Source organism: Anopheles stephensi, chromosome 2 (assembly GCF_013141755.1).
Source record: "Anopheles stephensi strain Indian chromosome 2, UCI_ANSTEP_V1.0, whole genome shotgun sequence".
Classification (NCBI taxonomy): domain Eukaryota; kingdom Metazoa; phylum Arthropoda; class Insecta; order Diptera; family Culicidae; genus Anopheles; species Anopheles stephensi.
Genome location: NC_050202.1, coordinates 8,408,618 through 8,434,451, shown reverse-complemented (window position 1 = coordinate 8,434,451; position 25,834 = coordinate 8,408,618). Strand labels below are relative to the sequence as shown.

General features: G+C 45.0%; 1 protein-coding gene across 7 annotated transcripts in view; it reads left to right on the top strand.

The window, feature by feature from the left end:
• Positions 1 to 25,834, top strand: part of LOC118503757 (cysteine-rich motor neuron 1 protein) — a 157,930-nt gene that overhangs the window by 49,103 nt on the left and 82,993 nt on the right. For 3 of the 7 annotated variants that reach the window (XM_036037410.1, XM_036037409.1, XM_036037411.1), the window contains exon 2: positions 4,561 to 5,906. In XM_036037410.1, the coding sequence (XP_035893303.1) occupies positions 5,798 to 5,906 (109 nt within the window). In that variant the 5' untranslated portion in view covers positions 4,561 to 5,797. Of the gene's footprint in view, positions 1 to 43; positions 647 to 4,560; positions 5,907 to 25,834 lie in introns of those variants that run through there. The other 4 variants (XM_036037414.1, XM_036037415.1, XM_036037412.1 and 1 more) reach the window with 3 other exon arrangements.

Sequence of the window (25,834 nt, the reverse complement as noted above, 5' to 3'; positions counted from 1 at the left end):
GCAAGGTGTGCTTGTTGTTGATCATCAATAATGATGCTGTGAAGCGTTTTTTTTTTGTGTTGACCGCGTTGCGTCTGTACGGGTGTCCCGTGTTGCGTACACGCACCGCGTACGAAAGTGTGTGCGATAGTGTGTGCGGCCGATAAGCCGCCGAAACAATAAACATTTTTTTCTGCTTTCCCATTTGGCAAAACGTCAACGCGGCACGATTCAGATACAAACACACGCGCTCTGTCTCGCTTTCACGCACTCGCTCTCTGTCTCTCTGCGTGTAGTTGTGATCGAATCGGTTTGGTTTGATACTGTCCCCCAAAAGTGTATCAGAAAATGAGCTTGGTACCGCGGGTATGCCTCGAGTGCTGTTGGAAGCCGAACTAATTCCAATTAAAGATCTATTTATCTGGCTTTCTGGTACCACATTTCATCACCGGCAACCAAAAAAACATGCGTGCGTTTTTGGCTTACGATAAGGAAGTGGGAAACGAAGGCTAAACAAAGTCAGATTAGATAGGACGTAGGGCGCCCACCGAACCGCCGTACGCAAGGGCCAGAATTCAGTCCAAAAATGTTGTGCTGCGCTTTGGTAATATAGTTTTCAAGCTACAGAAAGATTACAACGCCTTTACACGGGTTTTTATGAGCAAAAGTAAGTTCTCCGTTTGATCGATAGCACGCCAAAAATTCAAATCTCTTTCGTGCACGCCACAATGAGAAAACCCCCGCGAAAGGTGTTACGCTTCTCACCGTTTGCTTTTTTGTACGCCCGCACGCGATGTTTTACGACGAATTTGTCATTGAGGCATCGTCTTAAAATCCGCATCGCGTCTTTCATCGGTCATGACCTGCCATCGGTGGTTTGGCGTGAATTTGAGAAGAAGAATCTTAATGCTTTAGTAGCATTGCAACCGGGCAGATCCAAACCCGTCAGTCAGTCATCGGTGGGTTGTAGTACTGGCAGAGTGTCTCCCTAGTCCCGAGTTCGAGCAGAAGATCGGTGAGCTGGGTAGTGTTACAATTGATTTACGACGATACGCTCGATGTGTCACACCTCTCACGAGCAGTAGAAAGTTCGGTTGGGATTAAAATAAGCCAAACAAATGGTGAGAATTTTGGGTGGGGGACGTGATTCATGTCAGCTGCCCTATCGTGCCCTTGGCCTTCAGGCAAATTGATGTAAAAAAAGGTGTAAAAATATTCACACTGAAGATCCCCCAAACGGTGATCGTGCTGCTGGTCGGTGGTTGTAATCCGATGTTTGACAGAACGAACGATCAAATTAATAATTAGCTGCGTGCGCTTAATGTCGCCTGGGGGCAGCTTGATAAGATTTATTCTCTCTGTGTTCTATATTTATCCTGCGTTCCCTCACCCGCTGGCCAGAATGTGGTGCTGGCTGTTCGAACAAATTGATTTTATGGTGGATTAATCGAAGAACTATTTTTTCGCCATCCCTCCTCGGGTCTCTCTAGTTCGCTGTCGGTTGTTTTGCTTTTCCGGTTCATTAGCAGCGCTAAAGAGGGGCGCCGAGATCAGCAACAGCCGGAAGATCGCCGCCATAAATTATTCACTAATAAACTACATCGTTCACTAATTAGGCTGTCATTAAAATGGGGTTTCTCGGTTTTCGCCGGTGTCGATGTCGGCAGGGCGATTTTGATTTGTGCCTCGCTGGTGATTGCTTTTGCATCGCATTATCCCCCATGGTGGCCTGGTGGTGGAAAGCAGTTGGGAAAGCCATTTAGCGAAGACCCCTGTCCACAGGCACCGTGTCCATAATTGAACGCACAGCCATCGTAACGGCTTAATCACAGCATCCGGGAGTAGTCCTCGTTCTCCGCAACGACCAGACACCACTTTTCCGGCCATATTCTCGCCACCAACCTTTTTTGTTTGCAGCTCCGACCGCAGTCGGCACAAATCTGCCTCGCCACTCGGATTGGGCCCGAGCGTAAACATCTCCAGCGGGGAACCGGCCCGGCCTACCCGGGATCGCTCGTGGGTGCCGGACCCATCACCGGGATGCGTCGCGAATTCTAAAGCTTAATGTTATAACATTCGCTAATTTAAAAGCCATAAATTTTAATTTTAATATTGCCGGCCACCACTACCCCATGATCTCCCCCAAGCCATGGCGGTGCCAGGCCGGTGAGTGTTTGTCGGTCCAGTTGTTTCCAGCCCAGAGGGCGACAGTTGCGTGGACGTGTACTGGGATTTGTCGGTTTTTTTTTTTTTGGTACGAGTCTAGCAAGTCTGCTGCGCGTCTTGATTAAAGTGAAAGGTTTGTGCGGCGATTTATTTGCAATTTTCCACTTTTTCTGCAACCTTCCCGAGCGATTCGTCCCGAATGTCGCTTTATCAGCGCACCGCAGACCAATGCTAAGATAAATAGTTTCCCCCGTGGGGGAGAGGGGGGGGGGGGCTCCACTCCACCTCCACAAAGGGGTTCACAACAAGACAAATTCTATGCCGACGAGACGAGATCACCCATCTTTTTCGCCATATGCTCGCGATAGACCCGCGTTGCACGGACAACAGCGCCAGACAGCGCGTCTCGCACGGCAAACCCCGTTTACGCAACTGTGCGTGGTGGTGAGAGTCGCGCGCGCAGAACAACAAAAAAACGTGCTCGGTGAACAACAGCTTCGACAAGAAAGAAAAAAAAAGCGCGAGAATAACAAAAAAAAAAAGAAAACCACCCGAGGAACGGAACAGACTTCACAAGTAAATGATGCTTTTCCGTTCTCGGTTGCCACCTTGCTCGTTTTGCTCGTTTGTCTGCGTCTAGGTTGCGTGTCTGCCATGCCTGCCTGCCTGCCTGCCATACCCGACCAACGCAAACCCACGACGACGCCGGATGTGCGTTAGGGAAATTAGCGGTGATTCGTATTCCCAGGTTTTTTTTTTCGAAGCGGCACCGTTGTGGCCTGCTGTTTCGTTTTTCTGCACCATACGTGCCCGTTTGCTGATGATGATGATGATGATCACCATCGTCGTTATAATGTGTGTGTGATTAGGTGCGGTTGATGGGTGGATGTGCTAAGCATGCAAAACTGCACGCGAGTGTGGCGCTTTTGGGTGGCCTAGTTCTTGCCGATTGGATGAGAAAAGAGAGGCCGCTAATTAACGGCATTAGAAATTCGTTTTGGCTTAAAATGGGCTGTAGCTCGGTCATACTTCGCTTAAGATTCGATTTAATTGGATTGAGGAACTCTGGAGTTGGATTGGAGGTGATCTTGAGGTGATCTGGTGACAGGGATGAGAGCGATATCGGGCTTTTGCACAGCAGGACCAGCTATCAAATCCAGTTGATACCATTTGGAGGTCCATATTCAAAGAATTCAGTAAATTGAGAGAGCCCAAGACTTCTATGAGCTTGTTGTGCCAACAGTAAAATAAGATATTTAACTCCACAGATCCCCTCCAATTTTTCTAATTGATCTTTATATTCAATTCCGTTGCTCTCCCTCTAAAAGGAAAGCAATTACATTTGCGGCAATCAATCGATTGAAGTAAACTATTGCTATTTTCTTTACCAACCTCTATCACTCCAAGATAATCTCTTCTAGCGTATTGTTTGCGCTAGAAAGTAAAGTAAGGGCAAAAAAAGAGTCCCGATTCAGCATTTTAATGTCGTACCATTACTTTGCGATTTAGAAGCAACCTCCAGCACGTTTATCATGATTGGAATTAAATTGGTACCTCGACGGCACCTACTCTCCCGCTGCGTCCACATTACTTCTGAAACCGTTTTTCGGTGCGTAATGAGCAGCCTTGCTCCACTCGCCTCACACTGGACATCATTGGGGGTGGAGAGTGAAGCGAAGAACAGAAAAAAGCTGATTCATCCCGGAGTCGCAATCCTGCAGTCACTTAGGGAAATTAAAACGTCACATTTCTTATCGGACACACTTCCTTAATCGTTTCCGGGGTTTGGGAGACGATGAAAAAAAATCCCATCGGACAAGGGTGTTATATGTGAACCAGTGGAGTGTCCCATATAGGAGAAGGATTATCGGAGGGTGTTCTGGTGATAGAGAAGAGAAAAAAAGGTTGCACTTTCTTTGCACTGCATTCTGCGCCTCTATTCTCTGGCACTTTTTCCACTTCCCAGCGTTGATGGATCGTGTTTAGCCTTTTTGCTGCACGTCGGGTTACTTAACGTCCGAATGATTAATTACTGCTACACTCCTTTTCTCGCTCATTTAGAGGGAAGGTGTGCCTGCCGTGTTTTTTGTTTTAATTCTCTGCGAGGGTCACTCGTCACATGCTAGGAAAATGGAGGATGTAATTTATCCTCCATCAGGGCTGGCAGTAATTATTTCCCTTAAAATGGCCAGATTTAGATGTCGCACTCGCGAGTCACCCTTTTGGCGCAGGAAATGATTTTTGGACTTTGAGCTCTTTGTTCTATTCACTCTCTCTAATTGGATTGCAGATTTTCAAACTTTTCTACTTACATTTTTTGAATTGTTCTTCATCAAATCTTCACAATATTCGCCCCAATAATTTAATCACCTTAGCTAATTTAATAATTACACCCTCTTTTCCTTCTACTTACAGGACTTTGATTTGTTCTAAAGCGGGACCCCATTATCGTACTATCGTAGGTGACAGCATAACTGCAGCATAAACGTTTAATTAAATTAGGCTCGCATCGGCCCGGTGCGTGTACCAGCTTGCGTTGCGTGCGTGTACCACGTGACGCACATACACGCACATATTTTTGTGCATATAATCCCACTAGATGTGCGTACGTGTTTGTGTTTGTATATGTATCTGTGTGTGTGCATGTGTCTGTAAGTGTAGCAGTTATAAGAGCGGGAGTGTTTGTTTAGACGTAGCAATAGGCAGCAAACAAGCAAACCAAATCCCCCTGTACAGTGAGTGTCCAACGTTTCGGTGAAAAACGAAAATCGCTTCCCCTGACTTTGCAGAAAGCCGGCCCCAAGAAACGTGACCCGAAACGTGATAGGGGCAAAGAGGTGTGTGTATGTGTGGTGGTTTATAGAAAAGGTTCGATGTTTGATTGAAGTCAAACGATACACAACCGTGCAACTTGCGGATAAACAATAGCTAAGCGCTGGCCAAGTGTTGTAACTAGCTTTAAACAAAGTTTCGAACGTGAGAAAGAGAGAGAAAAAAAGTAAGAAAACATTAAGTTGCACTGTTGAAATGTAAAAACGCACACCGAAAGCAAAACAAAGCACAGAAATAAGAAAAAACGTGTGTAAAACAAAACAAAACAACAAAACAAAAGAAGGGAAAGAAGTTGAAAAGAGAAGAAATAATAGTAGAAGAAATTTCCTTCACTAAAGCGTGCCTTGAGTGTTGCAAATAAAAGCAAAAAAAAAAAGAGAAGAAGAAGTAAAGAGTGCAACAAAAAATAAAGTGTAACCCGAAAGTGAAAGAAGAGTGTAAGCAGAAGGGAAAGATAAAAGTTCCAGCATAAATTGAATTCGATGCAAAGGAAGTGTGTGCGTGAGTTTGATTTTTTCCTGTTTCGGGGGCGCCACTCGTGTAGCGATTGTGTAAAAGTAAAAAAGTAAGAAAAAAATCGTAAGAAGGGAGCAAAGAGCAAGCAAGAAAAAATCTATCAAGAAAGCAAAGTGTGAGCAAAACCGGGCAGGTGAAAATTGCGCTCGGTTCGTGTTTCCTTGTGAAGGTTGGTTTTTTTTCGCCTGTGTTCCGGCGTTCTGTGTTTGTGTGTGTGTGGTGCTGTGTGCGAGTCAGCACCAGGAAGAATTTCCGTGCTGGACCTGCTCCTTCCGTAGCACGTTATCCTGCGACCGGAGCGGAAATGGCATCGATTCGAGCACAACCACCGCGACCGGTGCGGGCGATGGCGTTGCTGTTGGTGATTGCATCGCTCCTGGCGACCAGTTGCACAGCCGATGAAGCCGTTACAGGTAAGAGCCGTTGAAGTTGATGTAAAATTATTCCCAATCTCCTCAGTCTTTTCGCCCAAGGACCGTCTTCGATAGTCAATGACGGGGTGAGAGTCGAGGCAAAAGTCGTTCTCGCAAAGTGATTCAATTTTTAATCACTTGCGCTTCAAGTTCGCCGGTGATTTTTTGTTATTCAATTTCGTTACTTTCTTTTCCTTCCAACGCTAGTGTTGATCAAGTTTGCTGGAGGGCAGAAGTTTTACTTTCGCAACGATTGGTTTCTTGTTTTGATTATCTTTTACCTTTCGACCGAGCGAGCTTCAATCACTGACGATTTTTCCCTTATTGATTGATAATAGAGCTAGTAGGGTTGCGCCATGATGATGATGACCTTTTAACAGCTCTCTCTCTCTCGGCACAACTAGTTGCCTAGTTTATGACATCGAAACTGTGAACCACTAGAAGCCACTAGATCGAAATGTTCAGCGCAACCGGACTCACTTTAATCACCTTGATTGAGTTCGGGCCAATAATTCATCCGTCCGCGTGTGGCGCAATCGGGTACTCGAGGCGAACGGTTTACTAGCCGACATAACTTATGATTGCCCAGCTTTGAAGGTGACGTGCGGCACGATTTCTGAACTCCGCTATGTACTAAAAGGGTGCCCTTTAGTGGGTCTGATCGTCCCAAAATTGTTAGGCCAAGTGTACCCGAAGGTGTTGCTTCCTGTTTTTTGTTGTCTCCGTTTTGGTTAAGTTTCGTTCAAGGCCTAGGGCAATTGCAGCAAACAGTTCCCTTCGTTTGTCGGCACAATAAATGGTTTGATTAGATTAGCCCGGTACAGAGCACCGCACGAACGAGAACGCGGGTGTCACGGCGGCGAGATGAAGTGACTCCAGGGAAGGCTAGGGAAGCAAATGAATGGTTTTAACCCCAGAGGGCCACAAGAAGGACCTTGGAGGTAGAAAGAGGGTGCTTTTAATTTGCTTCACCTACTGCTTCATTACACTCGTGTTCGTGGTTCCGATCCGATGAACGATGTCCTAGAGAGGGTCCAGATCGCGGGAGTTCTTGGTTCTTGGAAGACCCGGCGATTGTCAGCTCTCCTGCAGGAAGTCAATAAACGATCTGCAGCGATGATGTAAGATCATGGTCAAAGGATGAAGGTCATGTGGAGCATGATCATGTCGCATGTCGAGATATTGCCAGGAAATCTTCGATTAAGATTTATCTCAAAAACTCAAGTTTTACTCATAAAAACGAAAGGCACTCTATCTCAACTTCTTCAGACACAAAATACAAGTCAAAAAAAAAACCCAAGCATAATCCACACAGCTCTTTTTAATAAGCATATTTATGTGTCGAATTGGTTCGCTCTCCATGTCGGCCGGTCCGTGCTCCACGGCACGCTCGGTCGCCTTTATTGCCGAGTAGCTCACATTTCGCATAGTTCCCGTGTTGTTTCTTGCATCTTGATCGATTGATCAGACTCCCCCGACACCAATGGTAACCCCGCGATGAACCTCTCCACCCGCGTACCAGAACTGTGAAAGCTCTTCGCTCGATCGATAAAGCCTGCCGCCTTCCATTCCGGCGTGAACGTGTGTCGGTCGAGTACAAAGCGAACGGCTGCTGGTGCTGCTGCTGCTGTAAGCTCGTTTCGCGCTCGTGCGATCGCTTGATTGGTGAATGGGAAAATTATCCCTTCTAGGTGCACTGGACGGAGGGAAGACCGCGATGGCGGTGGCGGTAGGAAGTAATATGTTGGCAGTTTTTTCAGGCGGGCGTGAGCGCGTGCGCGCTTTGCCCTCGTACACGATCGTGCGATTGGCTTTATGATCTTATGGTTATGCAACGGCAAACGGGCAAAACCCTTAAAGTGTATCATACACCGAGCTGCGCCAAGATGGAAGCGAAAGGGAATGGCGATTCGTATCGCTGGGGGAAGGAATCAGAAAATGGAGAAAGGAGAGGATTTCTGGGGGTAATAACAGCATGCAGATTGGAGGACTCCCGATCGAGTATGAGCATATTAAACGAAAATGCAAGTACAAGATAATTTGCAGAGGACTCCACCATTTAAGGACCTAAACCAGTCTAAAAAAAGATAAAATGTTCATTAGAAAACTGGCCATTCTAAGTTGAAAACATTTTCCACTCCCATTAAGGGATTACTTAGCCTGCACTTATCAATTTCCCAGAATCTTTTCCACTCCCGGGTGCAAATCGGATTAACGCCACCAGCCTGTAGCGAAACGAAAGCGAACCAAAAAAAGAAAACGGGGCCAAACAGAAACATTGAAACATAATCCAACTGACCTCGGCGATGGAGAGTAGTGGTGGTGGTGATGGTGGTGGTAAATGTCAGAAACCGGACTGCCGGACTCGGCGGGACCAATGCCAAAGTTTCCAAATGCCCCAGCAACACTGGGCGAGTGTCCGGCAAGATAACGATCGCGAGGCTTTGACCGATTGGAAGTGTGCGATTTCACTGAACCCCGGTACAGCGGCGATGATCCACTTCGTCGCGAGGGAGGAATATGGGTTTTATTTTGTTGGAGCTGGCAGGATGGTAGCACGAGCGCGTGATAGCTTTGGGGTACATGGAATGTATGTGGTCCTCCCATTAACCCGGTCGGTTGACGTGCATCACACCTTTGGCGCAGAAGCATTTAAATGGGATTAGGGGTGGATTGGGAAAACGGGGGGGTGCAGGGTTGGTTACGATTTTGTTGTTGTTTGTCAGTCGAATTACCAGTCCCGTTTACCTCCATTGATAAGAAATCGATTTCGGGTCGAAATTTAGCGATAAGCGCACTGTGGTGGGGCAAATAATAATAGTACGCAATTTCTTCGCCATTTGTGGCGCCACTCCGATGGTTTCGAAGTGAGCTCTCGATTCAATAAAAATGGTTTGAGGCAACAATCGAAAAAAAAACTGCACCTTAGCGCCAACCAATCCCTCCGAACGCCCCATACTTTGATTGTAGAAGAGCTTTGAGTTGGGGGAAAATATATACATGGACGCATGGACACCTTCTTTGGGGGTGCAACCCCTTGTCGTTTTTGCAGGGTTTTGGCGCAATAAAATCTGTTGGCATAATTTTTAATCTAAGCTACCGGCTTGTCGATATCGTTTCTGCATCGAAGAGTCGTAAAGGTGAGCGGCGATGGTGGTCATACGTTTTATGATGGGAAATTTTCACAACTGTGTCAATAGGTGATAATTTATTTATAGAAAATGTGACGGTTGCAAGCTTATCTAAGACTTTCTTTAACATAAAGCATTATTTGGATGATATCACGCTTTATATGTAAACTCTTGATATCTCTCTTCCTTGCTGTAAAGGATGAAGGACAAGAAGCCTAAGCTCATTAATTTTCTGCGGGATTTCCCCTCAAGTCGGCCATTGCTCGTGTGCGTTGGGGGACAGAATTTTCCTTCTTTCCAAGTAATGGGTTGCTTGACGTGTCAAAAGCAAAATGAAAATCAATTAATTCATTTACGTCTCGTTAAATGTTTCCTCCGGTTTGGCTGTTCGAACCCGGCTCCTCGCAGTAAGTAAGTGAAAACAAGCAAACCCAAAAAAAAGAAGGTCCAAAATGACTCGAAGCGTTGATTTTCGATTTTTGCGAGTCGCGTTGCTCGTTGAAAGCTATTTCTAGTACGGGGTTTTCGCTTCCCCCATTGTGCTCAAACATCAATTGAAATGGAGTTTTTTTTTTCTCTCGAAATCGATCCTTTCGGGGTGTCCCTTCCACGATTTTTTTTCTCTACTCTGTCGCTCCCTTTTCCCGTAGGTCCGCGTAAGCAAAGTGGTGACTATTTCGCTGCTGCTGCTGCTGCTTGCTTTGCTGTTGTGAAGTATTTGTTCAAGAGGCTACACACTTGAGTGAACAACATTTTATTACCATCCAATCAAGCGTTAAGAGGTTCCTCGGCAGAGTTTGGCCCGCTCTCCGATTCCGCCCGTAAGGCAAGTGAACGCTCTAGGACTTCTTGTCCTTTTTTTTATTTTTCGCTCGGGAGGGAGTATTGTTGTTGCTTTTTTGGTTTATTTGTTCAAAATTCGGTGTTGTCTATCGGCAGCCCATCGGAAGCCCGTTCTGATGGGATGCTTAATTAATTAAACAATTATTTTTAATTACACTCCTATTCTGACACGCCCGAGGGCCTTTTTTTTGCTCGGGCAAATAACCAAAAGACAGAGAAGGGAAAGGTAAACAATACACCGCGCTGCAAATCGTGCCTTTCGGGTGTTTGATGGAGCGTTATCAAATTTCGATACGATCGTGTTGAAATTGAATTCGAATAACAGTCGCCGGAGGTGTGCGATTTTGATGAGAAGATTTTTTGTGCTGTGGAAGATGTAAAATTGTCAAGTGATAGCACAAAAAAAAAGTTGGATAGTATCAGAAGAACTTCTGAGGTGGAAAAAACAATTAATGATCAGAAGAGCTCTCCAGGTCCAAGATGTTTCTCCAAAGATCAAACTGGTTTGTCTCCAATCGCTTGCTTTATCGGACTATCCTAAATTTGATGATAGAACTTTGGGGCCCATCTTCAAGAAGACAATCTAGATCTTGGTATATACAGATGACATAGGCCAGATTCCGCCCGAACAGGACAGATTCATGTGACTCTTCTTCAATTCATGGTTAGAGTGAGCCAACCGAGGCTTTCAATTGGAACTACAAATAAATGCTTATTCTAATATAGACATCTGACACACACTTCATTAGCTTTCAACTTCACAACGCATCGCATGTCAAAGGAGCAAGATAATAATTAAAAACCTATCTTATCATAAGTCATCTTTAAATTTATTTTTTCTTTGAACACAGCAGTGATATAGGAGTTAAATGCTCTGCATCTGGGCTTATGAAGCTGCCTCAATAAAATGACTGAGGAATGTAAAGAAGATTTATACGCTTAAAACTCACAATCGTTCCTGAGACTTGACAACTCTTCAAAGTTGACGACAAGCTCATAAGCGTGTCCTAGAGGAAGATGTCTAGCAGACTTTACACAGGCTTTACACAAAATGTAAGGCTCAATATTATACAGCGAATAAAATTTCCGTAGCTACATCATAGATTCGAAGACCAGTAGATCTGACCCGTAGTATAATTTTCAGTCGTCAACACCGAAGTCACCGATATTCTAGTCAGAAATTTGAGATATAGTTATGAAAATAAGACACTAGAACCCCTTCTAAACATTGGTCGCTCTTTTTGACCTGCTTTTTGGAACCTTTTTTAATAAGAAAATCCATCAAACGCTAAAATACACCATCCAAAACCAATATTGTTTTTGTTCGGTACGTGCAGCGATAAATGAATTATTCATTCACTCGCCCGCGTGCCCATATGCAGCTGTGTGCTGCACCAACAACGCCGGTTTCGCAGGTGTCAACGGACGTGTGAAAACAAAAGTCTGCCATGCATAAAAGCTTCCTCACTTAACTTATACGAAAACTCGTCTCTCGTTCTCTTTCCCGGCTATATCCGGCCATCCAGGATCGTGGTTGGAAAATATCGCTCCATACGATAGTTGCCACCCGACCGGACCGGTTAGCACCGAAAATTGAACAATAATATTCATAAAACATGCATTTCACGTTCCGCTTCTGCTCTCTCTCTCTCTCTCTCTCTCTCTCTCTCTCTCTCTCTCTCTCTCTCCGGTGAGGTATTTTTCGTGGTGAAATTTTGCATTTTTAACTTACCTGCCCCGCGAAGGTTTTCCCACCCCCGAAAAACCAAGCGACAAAAGAGCAGCAAAATAAAAGCGTGCCTGCTAAAAAGACAAAAAAGCCACCTCCCGAAAGGTTCGGCTAGGCACGAAGCACAAACATAGTTTGCAAGTTTACTGATGCAGCTTTTCCGTTATCCTGCTTGCGCTGAGGGTTTTCCCCGGGTATGCACCAACGTCAATGGCGCCCACATGTCAGTTGGGGTTCATTCGCTTCGCTGTGTTTATCGCGCGACCCGTCATCTCCTATTTTTTCCTCTTATTCGAAGCGGTGTGGCCATTTTTTTGGCTTTCCACCACGCAGCATCCGATCCGAACTGCATCCGTTGTGTCCGTGTTTTTGGTCAACATTGGTTGAGCAGGGGAGGATCAAAAAACAAAACAGAAGCAGAAGGGAAAACAACAACCCAACAGCAAACACCAGACTCTTGCGTTTAAACTACTATCCGCACCGGGTTTTTTTCCCCTCCCTGTGATGATGCTGCCGGGCGTGAATAAACTTGTCTTGACGAGACGCCTTTCCAAGCGTAATAATGGTTCGCCGCCGCCGCCGTTTTTTTTTCGGCTCTTACATAAATTTTCCGTACGGGTTTTTTTTTTCCGACCAACACGCGCCGTTTCCGCGTTTTTCGGTTGCTTTAGTGGTTAACTATGCACTGCTAGATAAAATGGATCTGCCATTTTTTTTCTTTGTAGCAGCCATTTTTCCGATGCAACGAAGATTTATGTTGCGAGTTTTCAAATAACGAGCTTTAACCATGATGAACCTGAACGGAGGAAAAAAGGTCGATGCGTTGGGGAAACCCAGCCGTATTGAAGCTGAATTTTAAAAACGAGCCTATTCGAACACCTTTTTTTGTTGCCCGTAACGTTACGGGCACATGGTGCATCCGGGGAGCTGGGAAAATTGCAACGTTGCAGTTTGGCGAGTAAAATATTTACTCTCGTCCGTAGCACGCACAGTGGTCCAGCTTAGTAGAATGAGCCGGACATGGCCTGTTTCTTATTAAATACGCTGACATAATAAAAGGTCATGTTTGTCTAGAGGATTTCTGGCAGACTTTGACAGTGATAAAAAAGAGAAATTTCTCATACTGCCTGTAGGTATTGCTTCTTCAATACAAACACATATTTAAAAGCTTATTACAAATGGCTTAATTCATTTTTTTGGGTTAAGTTATTATTAATACCCTATGAAAAAATACCCTATGTACACCTGTGGCCCATTGTGCAACGGTGGACATTAGACGTTCGTTCTCCATTTTTTGCACGTCCTCTGCAAGCTCTCGATTTCCTTTGTCCGGATATGAACATCTATTGCCACTCGCTCTGTGTTCATTACTGCGGAGATCACTCGGACATGGGACAGTGTCACAAAAAACGGTGAAAAAGTGTGTAAAGTGGCAAAATTTCCACTAAGAGCGTTTTTGTTCTTTCCCCCCCCCCCCCCCTATGCTCTACTGCACTAGTTTTCCGCTCGTCAATTGAATGTGCGAGAGCACTCTTGTCACTCTTTGCTGGTGCCATATCGGAGCATCGGTCCGGTGCAGCTGCCGTTCAATAAAACTAGATCACTCCCTTCCGGATACACGCGCGCGGCACAGGGCAATTGGTAATCAATTCTCATAACAAAAACAACACACGCACGTAGCTCAGCATCACACACACACACACACACTTCACACGAGCAGAATCCAACCCCACCAGTTTTGCAGTGGAATGCAATTGCACTTGCTGCCAGCTGCCAGTACCAAACGTACAATTCAATCACCTCGATTGCCCTTCAGCTCTCGGCGAAAGAATGCGCTCGTTTGTCCCGGCCGCCCTCGAACACGACGCCAAGATAAGAGATACGGCGGGTGTGCGCGTTGGTGTCTCTGACCAAGTGCACATTCCAGTGCTGTATACCTCATCTTCTCAAACCCATTTCCAGCCGAGGGAAGTTCTTTCGCCGGTGACGTTACATTGTACATTGGATTGGTTTTGCATTGAACGACAATAAATGATAAATGAAATTCTTGCGCCGGTGGGAACGGGGTAGACGGGGCACAGAGTGCACACAAGACACACAGTGCAACACGTCAGAGCCGTCTTGATGTCTGTTTAATGTCCGGGAAATGTGAAGTGGCTTTTGTTGACGCGCTGTTGACGCACGCCCGAGATCCGCACAAACTATCCGATGGAGGGGTCTCGAATGGTTTTTGTTTTTATCGATTGGGTAAACTCCTTAGCCACTCGGTGGTCTGTTGCGCTTCCGGCCTGCAAATCGAAACGTATAATGCACCGTGATGCAACGGTGCAACCCTCCAATTTTCTAACGAGTCCACATTCGGTGAAGGACACCGCTTGATGTCATCATCGACCGCATCACGTGTGCGGTCGGTCAATGTCGACCAACCGGCACAACCGATTGCTGGCTAATCGGATCAGTCACTGCGGATAAATATAGCAATTAATCACAAAAATATCATAACGCGCGAATGTCCAGTGCAGTCGGGCGAACGCGCGCGCGCTACTGTTTCAGGGCACACGCTGTACACCGTTTTTTTTTCTCTCTTCTCTTAGCTTCTTATTTTATTATGAACCTCACCTCCTACACGGGTAGATTGTCGATATTGTGACCTCATTTTTTGAATCGTTCGCGCCCGCGTTTTGTGCAGCGCGGCTATTGATTCGAGGACGGCGAGGCGCAAGGCTTGTTGATGGCGCTGCTTTCATCTAATGCGTTTGATTGTTTGTTTTTGCTACCGGTTTCCTGCTGACGCTGTTGCTGACTGGGCCGGCAGGGTAGCAGCGCACATTCCGATTCAGCGAGATGACTAATTATGATATTCATGTTACAATACGTAGCACACTGTGGCATGCAGGGACGACATGTGGCGTGTGGTGTAAAAGTTTGAATCAAAAAATTGTGCAAGATTTTTCTTGATCGCCGTTGTTTGCAGTTCTGATGAGGATCTTAGTCATCAGCTGCTTGAGAGGGTCTGCTATATGAGCTGTATGCGAAGGTCCGCCAAGGTCGACCGACTTTGAGGTCTTTCGATAGACTGTACTTAGACTCAGGACATACAAAGATTCTCTTCAGCAAGCTGGACTTTTGAGAGAACTATATTTTCCTCCAGGACACCTGGCAGCCGTTGACAGCCAACGGGAAGCGTGGACCAGTACTTTTAACTGCACTTTATGTGCAACATCGACGACCTTCATGTTAAGTTATTTCCTAATCATTTAAGGTCAGGATCCTTGGGTTCTGGTTGCTGTGTTTTCTGGGATTCGTTCTCAGAATTTAACCTTCAACGCTTGTCACCGTTGCGTATTCCGAGTCTGAGCTCTATCCGACGTTCTTGCCTTTCTCCAGCTGGAGAAAATGTTATAAAACCGTCGACGGGTGTCGAAATTCCCTGGAGTTCTAGAGTTTGAAATACGAAGAAATCTTTCCACATAATTCCTTGATTAATTGTCCATGGTACATAGCTCTAAAGAAAGTTGGTTGAAGAATCATCACTAGAGTCCAGTTTTACAATGTGCACAGTTTGGTTTTTGGGTTAACTTTTGGTAAAATTTCTACAGCCTTAAAGGCCACTCTTTTTTTCCTTAAATTTTCACCGTTTAAGTATCCAAATCGAACGCCCTGGGTCGGAAAAGAATGCAAAGTAGATATTTCACACCTCACCGCACACTAACCGATCGTCGCTTCTGAAAAGATTAAACCTGACGGGTTGATGCTCCCGGTACCGTACCACGCGTATTCCTTCTCCCTTTCCCCCTCTCACACCCTTGTTTGACACGGGACAACACTGTCGGTGTCAGATCTCATATAAGAGAGCAACCACCGGAACAACGGATCCACCCGCCCCGAACATGGTGGTGTATCGTATTAATTAGCCACCAACTGCCAGTGCTACCGTGGCAGCAATCCATCCCCATACGAAGATTCGGTATTGATAGCGTTACCGTTGCAGGTCCTCGACCGCTTCCCAATGTCGCTTCCCTGCCGCGGACAGACGGCAGGGTGTCTTAAGATTAATTACCTGGTGTTCTCGGAATCGGTTGATGAAGGCATCTGCACTACTCTTGCCTGCCATTAAATGGACCACCGCAGAACCGCAAGGAATCAATTATGCAGCTTGCGGATGGGTTTCAAGTTGTGCCAAAAATGTTCTCTCCCCACTCCACTCGTTTTTTGGGGAGTTGATGCAGTTTAGATTGGAGCGTTTCGATGGAGGGACCCCCGAGGGTTCTGTTTGCGGTAGAGCACGACACATGGGTATGAGTCAAACCGCAATGATTGATTTCAACCGTGGGCACACGTTGCTGTCTGGGAGCCTTTTTGGGAATTGAGGGTTTTTTGTTGGGGGCTGGTCGTTGATGGGTATCTAATTATGTGGATAGCCATCATCGAGTCCAGTGAGCTGGTGGCGGGTGTTATTAGCACAACAAACAAGCAGTTAAAATCATATTAATTGAGGAGGCATTTTTTCATGAGGACTAGGAGAGGATGTGTAATAAGAACTTCAAAATTCATCTCTGTGAAAATGTTTCTCAATACTTGAAATAAATTCTGTTAGGAACATAAATTCTTGAAGTTGAATTTCCGCATTCACAATATCGGCTGCGGTATCAGTTCCACCAAACCTTTCCCTATTGAACGCTCTCGGTGCCGCTGCTCCCAGCTCGACTTATCTTATCTAACTAGACCACTCGCACTGTGTCGCATAATATTCACACTCACGCCCTTCCCGTGACTTCCCTCGAGCATCCGGCCCCCCCACCAGGCGTGGAGAAGGCTTCGTGGAAGCGCCTCGAATCGAATGTCTCCCCTACGCCAACGGAGCACCAACGTTTGTTGTTGTTTTTTGTACTTTTCTCCGGGCCCGTTACTCTGTCGCGATTTATTTTGGAGCACTGTTTGACAAACATTTCCGCTCTGTCTGTGCGTTTTTTTTCTTTTCTTCGTTGGTTTTGCTCCCCCTTTTGTCAGCCCTTTTTTTGTGAGTGTGTACTACTTGATTGAATGAAATGATAAATCGACGCATAGGTTTTCGCACAAAAACAAACATTTAGCTCCGGTGGTGGTACATCCGCCTGTCACCGTTTTTTTTTTTTTGCTGGAGGATTTAGCAGGCACGCACGCACGTCGCACGTCGTTGGTTGCTCAATTCCTTATTCTTATTCGCGGGTGAAAACAAAAAAAATGGTGTCGCTTATCAGTATGGTGCTCTGTTTGCTTTGGTTCGATCCCTGTACCGTGCGTTATCAAAATCGCTTATGCGTAAACGCAACACATTTTTTACGCATCGATCAACTTCCTCTTTTTCTGCAACTCAGAGCCAATTTTTCACTTGGATCAACAAGGGATCAACAACTCGTTATCATTCGGAAGGGATTAGCAAAATTAAAGGAAGAAAAGTTTCTGTATTTACTTTTTCTTTATCTCCTCTTAATCGAGGCTCCCGTTTTACACACTCTGAAACATTAAGCGTAATTACGATTGAATAATTAGCAACTCACGAGACAATCAGTTTGCAAACATGGGAAGGGCAAAGATCGGGCCCATGTTATCAAGCTTATTTTCAGAGCAAAAAAAACCTCACCGACTACCGGTGGTAAAGAGTTTGATTAATCATTCGCTCTAAGAAAATCATAACACTGTCCAAAGGTCAGCCACCCCGTTCTGAGGAGCTGCCCGAAACGAGGTGGTGTGCGATAATGATGCTTGGGAATACGGCGCACTGGCATAATTTCCTCCAACAGGGGCTCACCGTGATTGATTTAAAGTGCATGTTGTGCACGGGAGTGGAGAAGAAGCTTCAGCAAAGCAAATACTTGATAGGAAGGTGAAGTGATCCGAGCACACACACACATGAAAAGTTCACAATAAAAGGCCAAACAAGTGTAAGTAATTGGGTGGATGATAAGCCGGGATGAGCTTCCAATCCCGGGCGTCTTGCGTAACCACTGATTAATTAATGGATCGCACCGTCGAACAGTTCAGTAGCCCAATAAATCCATTAAAAATTATGCTACTGGAGAAGATTAATTTAATCTCGCCAGCACTCCACTCTACATTGTTTCAAGAAATTACGCAGCTAATAAACAGCATCAACGGGTGAGGGGAAGGGCTCGGCTTGCTGTACGGAGCAAAATAGTTGATAAATTCCGCATGCCGAAAAGCGCACAACACGTCGCAAATAGATGCTAATTACTGGTGCACTTTTCTTGCCGGTCGAACCCGGCCGAACGAACGGCCAGGCGAGGTTTAAAGCGGTGGAATAAGAATAAACAAATTCCGGTGCAGGCACGGCGAGATCTGCAACCCTCGAACAGTGTAAATGGGCATAGCGAGACGCATTCGCAGATGTGTGAAAAGGCACTAACCGTTGTCCGGCCTCCCTTTTGTTTGGTCTCGCGCCTTTTCGCGTTTGTCTGTTTCTTTTTTTTGTGAGATGCTGTGCATTACGAAAGTGAAATGAAGTGAGCAGAGAAACAGCAAGAACACAGTCAGCTTAAAAGCCTGCCAAAACGGTAGCCGAAGGTAAAATGCAAATCTTCGCACCAGCTGGAATTTGCTCTAATGAAAAATGCATCCTACCGAAGGCGCAGGTTGCTGAGCACCCGCGGAGGTGACAACGGTGATGGGGATCAGTTTTTTTTTGCTGGTTGCGTTTTTTGTTTGGGTTGCTCTTGTTTTAATTATATGAAAATGTGACTAGCGTTTGAGCAACGTGCGTCAGTGTTCGTTTCGAGCTACTAGTTCAAATGTTTGGATTTAAATTTATACAAATATTTAATCATGAATCAATGGAAAACCCTTCATTTACTTGATTGCCTTGTACTGACCAGAATGTTTTTTTTTGCTATCGCGGATCGTTTATTATGCAGTTATTAATTTCAATATCATAGAGATGGAATGTTTACAGCTGACAGATCGCCAACGGGCATTATATAGTGGGGGCCATTAGAGTAAGGTCATTTGTAACTTTATTTTAACACGATTAATACTTCTCACAGTTCGATTAATTGTTTTCATTATCCGAAATATTTTTTAAAATTCAATTCGTTTAGCTTAGGCTTAGCTTTTAAATCGTTTAAGAGACATTTTTTATGTTTTATTATTTTATCCTTCATCCTTCTTTATTCTGTCGCATTTTTACTTACAATTGATAGAGACGAATGAGTTGAGTTGTCAAATGAGCTGTGGTCACAACAGCCAACTTATCTTTCCTTGGTTGGTATCGTGTTATGATTAAAGCATTTAAATTTGGAGTAAGCTTCTCTGTAGAGGCACCAATATGCTTGTGAGACCACTTAGTTTCTCAACTAGATGAAAACTCCCCGTACGCAGGGCTGACTTCTTTGCTAAGGGTAAAACTAAGTCATAGAAAGCTAGAAATGGCAGGCCGAGACTTCTCGGCCAAGGTAGAAGAAGAAGATTTTTAAAATCTATTTCCTCTTGATAAATCAATAATTAACCCCTAAAATTATTTATATAAAAAAGTAAAATCAAATAGCTCATAAATCTATATTATCTATACACACTACCCTTACTCCTTTGACCACCACTGTGCAAATTGCTGCATTGCTATTTTATCACCCCATGTTTACAGAGGAACGCAAAATGAGCTGTTTAAAATTTGCCTCCGCTTAATAAACGTGCAAGTGAATTTTTCCACTCAATTGTTTATTTTTCCTCCCCATTTTCTCGACGCAAAATCTCTGACATTGCTGCAAATATGCAATCCCCCCGTGGTGCTCGAGCTCCCCTTTCCGTACTGTTTATTTGAATTCACCATCCACCGCGCTGGCTTAAAGTCAGCTGATCATAAAAATTTCATTACTAAATTATTCCATCGCTCAGCAGCTTTTCATTCATGCCTCAACAAAACCCAGAGGCGAGAGACTACGCATCTTCGGTACATTCCTTCACTCGTCGAAACGTTCTGGCCGTCGTCGTCGTGGTCGGTGGCAAAAACCTTTACTGTAAACAAAACGAATCAACTCGTGGACTCGTGTAGTCGCCCGGCGGTGCGTTGATTCCTCCCACATGGCAGCAAATTTTGAGCAGTACCTCACTTTGCGCCTCCCATGCGCCACTCGAGTGCACTTTTGTCCTCCAGGTTCAAGGTGAACCTGGGTGCGCGAGTGCAAGAAGATTGGTGGGAAGGAAGGAAGTAAGAAGCTCGCAAACGAAACGCAAAAAGCGAAACAAAACTACAGCACCCCGTTGCAAAGAAAAACAAATTCCTCGCATCAGTTGCGCGAGAAACCGTTGACGTTATCGAATCTGATCGGCTAGCCGACCGGAGCCGTGCACCGAGCCGAGTTGGTTTCGTTGCACTTTTCGACAGCTCATTTGGGTGTTTCTGGGAGGAGATGGCAGAAGAACGGTTGCGGAAGGTGCGCGGTACACGCGCCGGTACTTTTCCATTTCCGAAACATGTTTACTTTATGCCGGAGCGACGAAGTCTGTGTCGGAGCATTTTCTTTGTCCTTCAAAATTGGTGACTTTGGTGGGAGTGTGGGGGGGGGGAGATTTTGTGATTTTTTTTTGGTGTTGCAATTTAAGATAAAATTTTGCAACGATAGAACTCAGGTGAGGGGAGCAAGATAGAGGGAGGTGGTAAGGGTCGGGGGTGTCGACTGCAGCAAGACAAATAAATTGCGCAGCAATCGAAAGCAAACAACATCCGGCTTTTTTCGGGGAGCTGTTTCTGGAGATGGAACATTGGGATGTATGGGCAGATAGCTTCTCGTCGGTTGTTGGTTGTTGGTGCTTGTCGGTGTAAATACTTCTACAGGAAGAGATCTTGAAGCATGCGAAAAAAAGCTGACGAAATGAACAGGGAACAGAAAGACCTGTCAAAAGTGAATCATCAAGATTTCTCAGTAAATGAGATGGCTAACGGATATGCGCCGAGTTCCCTACTGGTACTTCATTTTCTGTTTGCGTTTTTGCTACTGGCACATGCACAAGTGTGTTTGGTGCGCCAGATGTGTGGTGGCGGTTGCCGTGGACGCCTCATCAACCTCGACTAAATTTTGGAGGGTGTTGGAATGTGTTAATGTAATGACTGACATTCAATTCCTCCCAAAAAACTGATCAACGACATGACCTTTTCCCACGTCTTTTAAATAGCCTCCGCGTGTTGATACCTAGTTTGCAAAAACCAATAAAATCAACAACGAATCAAACGTTTGCGTTTACGATGCAATTAATTCACTTTGGTTGTACCGGAGATACCATCGGCATGCATCCCCCTCAGTGTTCGCAGCAAAGTAAAGGTCACTCTGAGCGCTGGTTGATTTGATCCGGGACTCATGAAATGTAGCGCTGGCCAACGAGTGCATCTGCAGAGCGACTTTGGAAAATGGGGGGGTTTTTCCGTCACTGTTTCGGCTAGATAATCCAAACAAATGCACATCCTCAATCAGGTAAGGTCGTTAACCTTCCGGATTGTGTTTGTTTGCGGAATGGATGGATGGAATTCAGATGGAGAAATAAAAAAAACAAACAAAGCGCCAGGCGCACAATAATGCGATATCGTTTAGCGACCGCGGCAACAGACAACAATCGTACAGTGGTGTGGATAGGATTCTGGCGCTTCAAAGGAATCAAAAAAAAAAATAAATCCTCAAAAATCTCATTGAAAGTACTACTTATAGAACAAATTAAAATAGCCTAAATTAAATAGTTACAAAATTTTAAATAAATTTGCTCTCTTATATCATTTTTAAAATCAAAACAACTCAATTAAAAAAATATATTTTAAAAATATTTAAAATCTAAAATTACTATAAAAAGTTAAATAAACAGGTTTCAAAATGCCACAAAAAAATAATTATTAAAATTTAGTAAAGTTAATCCACACCTTCAACAACCAGCGATCAAAGTCGACTGAATTGCAATGCCTCAACAATGAAAACCATAGCATGCGTTGCTAAAATGTTGTCCCTCACTGTAACCGACGCTGCGAACAGTTTTCGCGGGTTCAGTTAAAGTGGATTATATAAATGTCTCACTGTGCGGACGGGGCGTACAAATGGCGTCGTAGGTTGCGATGCAGCGCTGCTGCACCGCGAAAGAGCATTGATCTGCCCGGCCCGCATGTGTTGACTGACCGATGTTTTCTGTTGTCGGTCGTTTTGTGCGAAACTGTTTGGTCGTATTTGGGAAGGAACGAACGAAAAGAACATCACTGTGTCAGGCATGCATGCCGGCAGTTTATTTTTCGCTTCCCCCTTCCCCATTTTCTCAGTGCCGTTGTTTGTGGATCTGTGTAACTCTACTGACACCATTACGATCATTGATGTCATCGCCCGTGTGAGCAGCTGCCTGTCAGGAGGCTGTTCAGACTTTGATGAGGGAGAATAGCCGTCCAAAAAAAAAAAAAAAAAAGTGAGATGTTAAAAATTATCAGCAAATTAGTAGCTTCACATGGTGTAGCTGTGCATTATGGAGTTGAACGGGCGCAAAATCCGCTAATGCACCGATGCGACCTTCTCGGGGACTTCCTAGCAAAATCACATGCCTTTTTTCTCCTTTGCGGCACCGTCCATGGGAGGTACAGCCCGAACAGCAGGGTGTTTGTTCGTGTCTAGTGGAGCATGCAGTAAAGGTTCCCATTTGACATGCGTCATCGTGGCCATGGCCTTACGCAAGTGCACACCGACAGCTCTAAGCGGGGTTCAATGCAGCAACATCAGCTGACGGTCGGTGAGTCAGAGACTAGCGACGAAATTCACACACCGAATGACACAACTGTGGTTTAAAAAATACGAAATCGTCAAAAATCCGACAAACCGATCCGCAGACGCCAACAGTTGGGTGCAAACCACATGTCATGCGCATCGCGATCGCCGACAAGTTTGGATGAAAATGACACACGGAGAGAGAGAGAGAGATCGAGAAGCGAAAAAAAAGTCAGTGATTGCCCGGTGTCTGTGTGGTGTTGTCAAGGATGGTTAAGGTCAAGGTTGATGGCGTCGCGCACTGACAAGACCAGGGAGAAGACCGACCTGCAGGAAACTGCAACCGTAAAATAGCACGCTAAAGCGACCACTTACGACGGCGGACGCCACGCCTTTCACTTTTGGCTTCACTGGGGAGCGTTTAATCTTTCGGACGATCGGCGAGTGGCATTAACGAGGGCATCTCATTAAATCGATTATTGCTTAACGGCCCTTTCGTGGTGGATTGGATTGTAAAACGAACGAAACAACAAAACAAAAATGCAAGCTGTCTTTGCGGCGACGGATAAACTGAAGGAATTATCAACCGACAGCCGATGATTGTTTTGCGTTATTTCGTTTCTTTTCCCGCAGACCGAAGCAAATAACAGTCCACCAAAGTCAACAAAACCTCTCGCCCCAGAATACAAAATAAAACAATCTCATGTGTGGTAAATTAAAACGGATAATAAAAGCGAGCGAAATCTTTTGCTGCGAGCGAATTCCACAAAATTGGGTCAGCTTAAGGTCGTCGAAAGAACGAACGCCCCGTACCGTGCTGAGCAACGGAACCAACAATCACCGCACGCATACTGTATTTGCTGACGAGCTACCCGCGGTGTGATCCGTATTGAGTGGATTATATTTTATGCACCCGGAGGTTGAAGATTACCGAACAAAAACCAGGGAAGTGGGAAAAGTAAATTAAACGCCTTCTCTTTGACGGTATCTTGGCCTTCGGGGTGGGTTTTTGAAGATTGTAGCCGGGGCAAGCATTCAAATGCTTGCGCTGAGCTCATTTAAAGGGTGAGTTATGTGTTTTTGTTTAATTTGAATTCGAATTCAAAGTTTCGCCGGTTTTTGCTGGTTTTGCTTTTGGCGATTTAATTCAAACAATACTTTTGATTTCCGGCCGCGAGTTAAGAACTTTTTCCTGTCTTTGATGATTTATTTGCGTTTTGGGGTAGAAGATCGTAATGCGGGCGTTCGATATCGCTTTTGCAGGGGTTTTCAAATGATCATACATGATCAGCATAAATTTATGCTTTGGTATCACAAGTACAGTAGATCTGGAAAATATGAATAAGATTTACTGAAATCGCAAACATGTATCAGATGATATCGCAATCGTTGCACATATTATTAAAATTCCCATCTTAAAATTTGAGATAGTATCAATACAAAAAAATATACAATTTCCTGTCTCTCTTTGATATTTCATAATTTTTTTGCGTACAATAAATATCCGATTGTTATGATTGCTGAACATGGCAAAACGTATGGAAATACTGTAAAACTCACTAAAAACAATTTTTAAAGTCATGACTCAATTTCAGTAAAAACTCATAAACTCAATTTCGCCATATGATCAGATTACATCACAATTAAAGCATTTGTTTACGCTTAGATGTTTGTTTACGTTTAGACGTCAAATCTACTTGACGAAAGCTAGTTTCGTCAAGTTTTAATACATGAAATATTTCAAGGATACAGTGAGTAGGAGTGAGTGTCGCTCGCGTGGGGGACACTCATAAGAAAGTTTATAAATAGGGCAGAAAACACAATTATATCTCTCTTCGAATTTGGAATCTGAACACGACGTTTGGTAAATATTGCAACACACATCGATCCGAAACTCAGCGAATTCTTCATGGTGCCGTGACCAGGATACATAGCTCGAATTTCTGGTGCTTTCGCGAGTTTGATCGACCCATCGTTCACCGTTTTCTGTGTCGTACCACATTTCGTTTGGATTTTCGTGCACCGTACAGCTGTTTTTGCCGCATCACGCATTACACTGCAGGTCACTCACTCACACGCACATACACACACACACGATTGAACAATGCCCGTACCACCCGTTGTTTTGGCGTCCCGTCGGACAATTTTGTTGGCGTCCCTTACTCGGTACGAGAAATTTTTGGATAGTTTCGTTCACGCACGGGATCAAGTACAAGTGGAGGTTCGCTTAAGAAAATTCGAAACATTATGCAAGGACCTAGAGAGTGTTCAACAAGAATTAGAGGATTCCGCTTCCACGCTGGAAGAAACAACGCAGAATGCTGCATTTCGAGAGAATTTCGAGGATAGATTGATTCGTGTCCAATCTCAACTGCAGGCAAAGCTAGCTCCTACCGCGCACCCGAGCACTGGATCGAACTCACTCAAGGGCATCAAGCTTCCCACCATCGCGCATCATACGTCACAGGGTCACGAACTGAGTCAATCGCGGCGAATAACCTTTCCGCGTCAAACTAGTTTTGGTACCACGTCACATGAAACGCCAAATTGCATTTTATGCAATTCCTCGCATTCATTGCTAAAATGCCCACGATTTGAAGGAATGGAGCCTAAGGATCGCTATCGTTTCGCGATGACCGCGCGTTTATGCACAAATTGCTTACGCGAGAATCATGCGGCTCGTGATTGTCCGGCGCACTACAAATGCCGGTATTGTAATTTGGCACACCACACAAAACTGCACTTCACACCGAATAGCCCTAGTTACACAGCTCCGCCACATCACACACACAACACCGCTAACGATCACACAGCCACCGATAACATACAACGCACATTTGCAGCAGCACTACAGCAAGCACCCGAGCAGGTATTACTCCAAACTGCTTTCGTGAATATTATTGATGATTTCGGAATTGCTCATCCTGCGCGCGCGCTGTTGGACAGCGCATCGCAGCCGAATCTAACTAGCGATCGACTCGCTAAACGGCTAAGTTTGAAGACGAGTAACGTACACGTTACCACGCTAAATTGGATTTTGTCACCACCCAACACCTGGAAAACCGTTGTGGCTAATCGTGTTGCTGAGATCCAGAACTATTCACGTCCTCGTCAGTGGAAACACATTCCCGGCTCAACAAATCTCGCCGGCCTGGTATCTCGTGGGATGTCAGCAGTGGACATGCTGAAAAGGTCGATATGGACTTGTGGTCCCGAGTGGTTGGGGCTACCTGCTTTTGATTGGCCAATATCGAATTCATTGCTGGCGGCCCAAGCTGATATTGAAATTCGTCGGACACGCACACAACAATCGTCACAAGTTACTTCATCCGCGATCACACCTAAATTCCTGGAAGCAGCTAAACTCACATTATGCATCCTGGCGCAACAAGACGAGTTTTCATCGGAGATCCGGTTGCTGAAAAAGGGAGAAACTATAGGGCGGCGCTCACCTCTACGGCGCTTGAAACCATTCCTCGATGAGGAAGGAATAATGCGAGTGGGTGG